Source organism: Trichomycterus rosablanca, chromosome 26 (genome assembly GCF_030014385.1).
Source record: "Trichomycterus rosablanca isolate fTriRos1 chromosome 26, fTriRos1.hap1, whole genome shotgun sequence".
Classification (NCBI taxonomy): Eukaryota; Metazoa; Chordata; class Actinopteri; order Siluriformes; family Trichomycteridae; genus Trichomycterus; species Trichomycterus rosablanca.
The window spans coordinates 511,105-518,405 of NC_086013.1; the positions used below are offsets into that span (position 1 = coordinate 511,105).

At 42.2% G+C, this 7,301-nt stretch overlaps 1 protein-coding gene across 1 annotated transcript; it reads right to left on the bottom strand.

Moving 5' to 3' along the window:
• Positions 1 to 3,811: 3,811 nt before the first annotated feature.
• steep1 (STING1 ER exit protein 1) lies at positions 3,812 to 6,782 on the bottom strand. The gene is made up of 7 exons (XM_062988750.1): positions 6,586 to 6,782; positions 5,445 to 5,562; positions 5,247 to 5,288; positions 4,812 to 4,956; positions 4,625 to 4,714; positions 4,242 to 4,334; positions 3,812 to 4,052 (listed from the first exon to the last, which is right to left on the bottom strand). The coding sequence occupies exons 1-7, from the start codon at positions 6,707 to 6,709 to the stop codon at positions 3,990 to 3,992; spliced, it is 675 nt and encodes a 224-aa protein (XP_062844820.1). The 5' UTR covers positions 6,710 to 6,782; the 3' UTR covers positions 3,812 to 3,989.
• Between the last annotated feature and the right edge of the window lie 519 nt (positions 6,783 to 7,301).

The following is a 7,301-nucleotide window of genomic DNA, read 5'->3' on the forward strand; positions in this document are numbered from 1 at the left end:
CATCTAAACATCTTTAACAAACATTATTAAACTGTAGAAGAATTTTAAAATGAAGTGTTAAAACACCTCACGTTTCAAAATCTCTGAAACACCAAAAATAAAATGATTTCCTGACTGGATGTGGAGCTGTATTAGATGTGAAGATCAGTGGGTGTTTGGTACAGTATGACCTTCTGATCAGGGTCTCAGTTCCTTCAGTATAACGTTCGCTCCATTTCACCACATTTCAACATTTGTAAAGTTGGTGTCTCGTAACCCAACACGCTCCTCTCACCCCCCCCCCCCCCCCCCACACACACACATCCCTGCTAAAATGTCTTAAGCAAAATATGACTTTGTATAAAAAGCAGAAATGTTCGTTTTCATTTATAGCAAATTTTACATTGTGATAATTTTATATGAATTATATCTATTGTAAACAAATATTTATGATATAAAAATAGTCTGCTGCTTTAATGTGACCTGCAGGTCAGATCTGATCCTATATTAAATATTATATGCTGTATATAATATGATTACACCCTCTAGCAGCAGCTTAAAGGTAAAAATAAATAAATAAATAAATATGCCTATTTAAAATGCAACAAATTTAACTATTTAACTTACATAGATTTAATATCTTTTTTTTTATATATTTAACATGTTTTACATTTATTTTAAAGCATTTAATACATAATAAAAATGTGATTTAACATTAATGAATTGTTAAAATAAAAAGAGGCTGTAATTCATTTGTGAAACATTTCAGTGCTTCTAGGTGAAATATTTTATTTTATTAAAAAGAGCAGAAAGCAGAAAATAATGTAAATATTTTTTTTAATAAAAAGCTATTCAGCTTATTAAAAATAATTATAAAAATCATATTAAACTAAACCCTGTTGATTCTCTTCCTCCTAAAATCCAACAGTTCAGCTTATTAATATAAAAAGTGTTAAAGTTTATTACATGTAATAAATAGAATAAACTTTTAGCCTGTATAAATACACAGTTTTATTTATTTATAATTACTTTACCTTTATATTTTAGTGTTTAACAGAATAATAGAAGCTGAAGTGTTTAAAAGTAAAATGAATGTTCATAATTTCTGTTGTTATAAAGATAAATAAGTTCATGTAATCAGACGTCACTGCTGATTTCCTTCGTCCACTCGGACGAAAATGCAAACCACACGCTCAGATGGTCCTGCTTTACTGAGTGAATGTGTGAGTGTGTGTGTGTGTGTGTGTGTGTGTGTGAGAGTTATTCTGAACTGTAGGGGTAAGTAAGTAAGGAAGGAAGGAAGAATGAATGTGGGATGAGAGACAAAAAGACGCTGAAAGAGAAAGATTGTGGAGGATTATGGGATAAAAGAAAGGATGTCACACTCCATCCCTCCATCACCCAACACTCTGTCTCACACACACACACACACACACACACACACAACATCAAAGTAAAACGTAAAGACTTTCAGGACAAATACTTAAAGGTCATTGCTATACCTCCTGCGTGTGTGTGTGTGTGTGTGTGTGTATGTGGGGGGACAGCACACACACACACACACACACACACAGGCCCTTTAAAAGCCGAATTAGGTCGCTAGTCGCCGTGGCGTCAGCAGGGTCTGCGAGCCTAGAGATCTGATTGGCCGTGAGTTCAGAAGCAAGTGATCTGATTGGTTGTGATCAGGTCTGTTACACATGACCCGGCTCTGGTGGTTCATGTGTCAGAAAGCATCGTTTCCACATCAACAGACAACAACAAGACCAGAACACACACACACACACACACACACGGTCTGTAAACATGTATACACACTTTATACACATGAAGGAAGACCTGCTTTGATCTGAGGAGTTTAATATGGACAAACTTCAGTGACCTGCACAAAGTTCTGACCTCCACCCCACTGAGGACTGAGTGACCTGACCTGAATGGCCACAAATTCACTCCAAAATCATGTGGAAATCTCTCCTAAAAGAGTGGGTGCTGTTATAGCCACAGAGGTGGTAAGATTTTGAAACGTGCAGGTGTCCAAATACTTTCGGCCACATAGTGTGTGTGTGTGTGTGTGTGTGTGTGTGTGTGTGTGTGTGTTCCTGCTGAGCTGTGTTTGATGGTTCGATTAACTACAAATTTAATCATTCACCAAAAGAACCTGCCCTTCATCTCCAACACACACACACACACACACACACACACACTGGTACAGACAGTCTGGCGATGGGAGGCTCGCTGTAATGTTGTGTGTGTTTGTGCAGCGATGTGTAAAATCCACTTCGGCATCAAACTGGGAGGGACAGGTCAGCACAGCGGGCATGTGAATGCCCACACACACACACACACAGAGGAAAACACACAAGTACCAGACATGTTTATGAGTCTGACCTTTTTATGATTTGGTACTCTGAGTCCAGCTTGGAGTCTCCAGCCGCCAGAGTCGGGTCGAGTGTGTAGGGTTCAGCACGTCCTGTTTCAAATCATTCAGTCCAAAATATAAACAGAGATTTTAAGGTTTTTAAGATCTACAGCCAGAGTCCCAAGCCTCAACGTCCACAAGGTCTGTCCTCATCCGCCGAGAGTCCTGAAGTCCAAACTTCAAACCATTCCAGAGTACAAGAGTTCCAGAACCTCAAGCTAAAGAGTTTGGGTCGAGTTCAGGTGTTCTAGATTCCAAGTCAGGTCCAGAGTCTAGAGGGTTAAATACTGGGTCAAGTTCAGAATCCTAAACTTAGCTGTACGACTAGAGTAGAGTCTAGAGTACCTGGTACTGAGTCTAATTCTAAAAAAATTAAAACATTATAGACCTTCAGACTAAAACCAAAGGGTTCAGTTCTAAAGCTAAAGAGTTTGGTTCCAGTACCAAAGGGTTTAGTTCCATCACCCGAGCTCATCACGTGTGTGTGTGTGTGTGTGTGGTTTTATAGTGTTGTTTGTTTTTGAGTCTCTCTGGCGAAATTAACTCCAATTTACCACAAAACTAAAAATATGAGCTCATGTTTATGAGTGTGCCGAGCTTTAACACACACACACACACACACACACACACACACACACACACACACACACACACACACACACACACACACACACACAGAGTAATCAGACTTGTGTTCTTATTCCCATCGATGAAACAGATGCCGGTTAACGTTCAACGATTAAACACATCTGGCAGTCGGGTGGCACGGCTGTCTGATGTGCCAGCCAAGCGCCACAAGTCTCAATGCCAGCCGGCCTGGCGGGCGCTCCACACACACCACTGCCCTTGTCTGAGAACGGACCGGCCACTGGCACTGCCAAGACCTGGGTTCCAGGGTGCCAGGATCACGCCCGGGTCTCTAGGAGCCTGGATCAGTTTAGCACCCGGTTCACCTGCTCTGCTCAGTACATGAGGATTAAACACTGATCGCTGTGCTCGTTCACATGAAACTACTTTATTTTATATATTAGCATAATAAAACTGTACCTCCCTGTCCTGCTCACACCCTGTCTGTGTTAGGATATGTCCAAAGTCCAGGCCAAGTATTTTTCCAGGCTGCTGATTGGCTGATATAAAAACTCTTGGGTTGTGTGTCTGTGTATATATGAAGGTGCAGCTCGCCACCTAGTGGACTGAACTAGAAACGCTTCAGCACTTCTCCTATTCCGCCCTAACCAATTCATTCAGTTAACCTCTGACCTCTACCAAGCACACCACACCCATACTGGCCATGATGAGGGCAGCAGGCTAGCACATGCTTCCTCCTGCCCGGTGAAGGGTTACCACATTAAACCGCCGCTCATCTTTTAAATCTTCTATAGGAAACTGTTCAACGTAAACATGAGGCGTGTACAGAGAGGAGGGATGAGTTTATTTCAGAAATAAAACCATATTTACAAAATTAAACATCCAGCAGAAATCCATCACACCCACACACACACACACACACACACACACACACACACACACACTCACACACTCACACACTCACACACTCACACACTCACACACTCACACACTCACACACACACTATTTGAACTGGTTGTCGATCAGCGTTCCCTTCATCTTGGCCTTCTTAGCTTCTAGCTCCGCCTGTACGATGCAAACACACACAGAAGATATCAGGACTTTGTAGGACAGGGTGACACGTGTGACCAGGATATAAATCCCTCCGTATTTGTGCATATGTGTGGTGAGGAAAGTGTGTGAGTGTGTGAGTGTGTACGAGTGTGTGAGAGTGTGTGTGTGTGTGTGTGAGTGTGTGTGTGGGTGTGTGGTTACCAGTTCCTGTAGGCGTCTCTTGCTCATGCCCTTCCTCTCCAACTGCTTCTCAATCACCTTAGCGTTCTGAGCATAGGAGTCCGCCACCTCCCTCTGTAACACACAGCCAATCACATCGCTGTGTTAAAACCCACAATCATTTTTTTCTGTAACAGCCAATCACATCGCTTGATTAAGTATCTATCAAGTTTCCATCCAAGTATCACAGTTTCTTTCAACCCAAAGACAACAGCCAATCAGGAAGCTTATTCCCATCAGCCAGCCAATCACCTTACACTGGAGCATTTCTGTCAGGTGGTGCCAGTGCCATGTAGGTACCACCCCAGTGTGAAACTGGCACCACTTAATCTACCAATCACAGTGCAGGTGAAGAGAGGACTCACCGCTTCGATCTCCTCCTCTTCCTCATCGATGGTTGATACGGTAACAGAGCTGAACTTTCCCATGTCTTTGGTACGCTTGGTCATCATCACCTGCACACACGCGCACACACGCACACAGAGAGAGTGTAAGCAGCAGCTCGACAGTCACCCTGTAGGAAATCCCACATTTATCGTGTGTATCTCGTACCCGGACTTTCTTGGGCGTTTCCTGTTTCTGACTGTACACGCTGGTGTTACCGAATCCCTCGCCGAACTTCACCAGAGCGCCGTCCACTATAAAGGTGACCGGAGCGTTCTTCATCTGGTGCTGGTAGAACAGGAGGAGACCACACCTACACACACAGAGGAGGAACCGTCACAGTCAGCAGGTGAGCTGCTATAAAAGGATCCACCAAAGGATCGGTCTGTACAAAGCAATGACGGGGCGTGGCTCACCACTGTGTTCCAAACTTCAGGAGAGAAACTACATTTCTCAATGCAAGATTTCTAATCATTTATCTAATAATCTTTCACCACCTGCTGTACATGATATTGTGGAAAGATTCAGCAAATCTGATGAAATCTCACACTACTGACATCAGGGGGCCCTGATGAACAATCATAGATCTTATAGAGTTCTTACTTGCCACACTTCTTCCGATACTGACGCTCGATTCCCTCCGGCCTGAAACATATTAAACACACTTATTAACACCCACACACACACACCCCCACACCCCCACACACCCACACCCACACACACCCACACACCCACACACACCCACACACACACACACACACAATCAGTGCTGAAATCCACACACTTTGAAACACACTTAACCTTTTCAGGTACACACTCTCGTCCTCGTCTATGTTACAGAACTTGTGGGCGTGTTTGGCTCCGTCAATCACTCGCGCCTTGTCCCGTGGCCTCATGGGTAATTTCTCTAGCTGGCAATCTAAAGGAAACACACACACACACACACACACACACACTGTATAAACTGTTTATTATCTAAATAAACACACACCACACAGAGCTCGGATCAAACAAATCCTGCAATTTTCTGGTGAATAGTAAGATTAAGAGTTTTGGGTGGTTGGTAGCTCAGAATTTAAGACACCACACTAGTGATGGGAAGGTTACTGGTTTAAGGAGCCGCACCACCACCAGTTTGTCACTCTGGGGCTTTAAACCTTAACCGTACTGAGCTGTATTTCATCATCAGTGCAACTTTGCTTTGAAGAAAAGCGTCAGATAAATTCCAGAACGTAAACAGCGATTCTTCTCTAAACTCTTTTATCAGTAAGGCATTTTGACCTGCAGAACTTCCGTTCACTGGATGCTTTTCTCTTGTTCGTATCGTTCTGTGACAAAATCAAACCAGCCTGATATCAACAGCCATGTTATGATCAGACTCATTTAGATCAGATCAGATCAGACTGTTTCCCTGTTTATGTTTGATATGAAAATAACTTGAAGCTCCTGATTCTGTATCTGAATGATTTTCTACCTGCTTTAGTAACTATTAGAAGCGTCTCTTTGTGTGTTTGATCAGTAATAAACATTATATTTCATTTCTTTTAGACTTAATGTGTAAATTCTACACTTACAAACACTGGCTTTATTACAGTGAGCTGTAACAGTGTTCCGCACAGCTGTAGTTCCCTAATCATGAATTTTACATTATTTACAGTAAAACTGTCTCATCATTATAAAGAACAAACATGAGATGAAACAATCTGCGGTGATCTTACTTCTTATATTCATTTAATTATTAATAAAATATAACTCATCATGTGAGACGTTCGCAAAATTGTGAGTTTGTTTTGTACCTTTACTGCTGATTTAAAGCAATCTGCACCACACCAGAATAAAAAAGAATTACAAAAAGAAAAACTGACACAACTAATAAATAAAGTTTCATTTTAGTCGATAAGAAAAACTATTATTTACGATGCTAAAGCTAAAGCTAACTCACCCAGTACCAGAACCATGTGTCCACATAAACAGTAATAAACATGAAGCGGCTTCTCTCCATCGTCATACTCCTCTCTGTCTCTGGTATCAGAGCACACCACACTGCGGGACACCACCTTCGGCATTTTGATTTAAAATGATAGAAATTAATCACGCTCTTGAACTGCAATTCACAACAAAAAACATACGGGGGCGTAAGGAACGCTTCCTGAGAGTCGCTTAATGATGACGCAGAAGTAAAACCAAAGATCGTGAACGTACAGAGACTCTCTAATCCATGTGTATGTAATAATGCCCCCACTGCGCTTCTGAGGTTTCTCCGCCAGATGGCGCTATTGTCCTAAAATACATCCAATCACGAGCCAAGGTTCACATCTATGGGTGCAGGTGGAACAGTGGGTGCAGCACAGCAACAAGGGTCCTGGGTACCAGGATTTGATCCTCATCTCCATTCTCTGTCTGTAAGGATTTTATATGTCCCCATTAAACTTACCTGGGCTTCCTAAAGAGACGTGCAGAAGGTGGATTGGCTGCTCTAAATCATATAAAAAGACGTTTCCTGCTGCGCTTGTGTACTGCACACAGACCAGCTCATTTATTCACTCATGAATTCATTTATTTTCACTTCTGATCAAGGTCACCATGCACTATCAGAGCACCATCCACCACAGAGCAAAACACGTTCAGTTACTCACACTAGGGGCGGTTTAGAGCAAC

Bases quoted from the DNA above. Each gene is read 5' to 3' on its own strand.
- steep1 (XM_062988750.1), bottom strand. From the start codon at position 6,709: ATGCCGAAGGTGGTGTCCCGCAGTGTGGTGTGCTCTGATACCAGAGAC. The intron at 4,715-4,811 runs GTACGAGATACA...GCGTGTGTGCAG, and splicing joins AAACGCCCAAGAAAGTCCGG to GTGATGATGACCAAGCGTAC. The intron at 4,335-4,624 runs GTGAGTCCTCTC...TGTGTGTTACAG, and splicing joins AAGAGGAGGAGATCGAAGCG to AGGGAGGTGGCGGACTCCTA.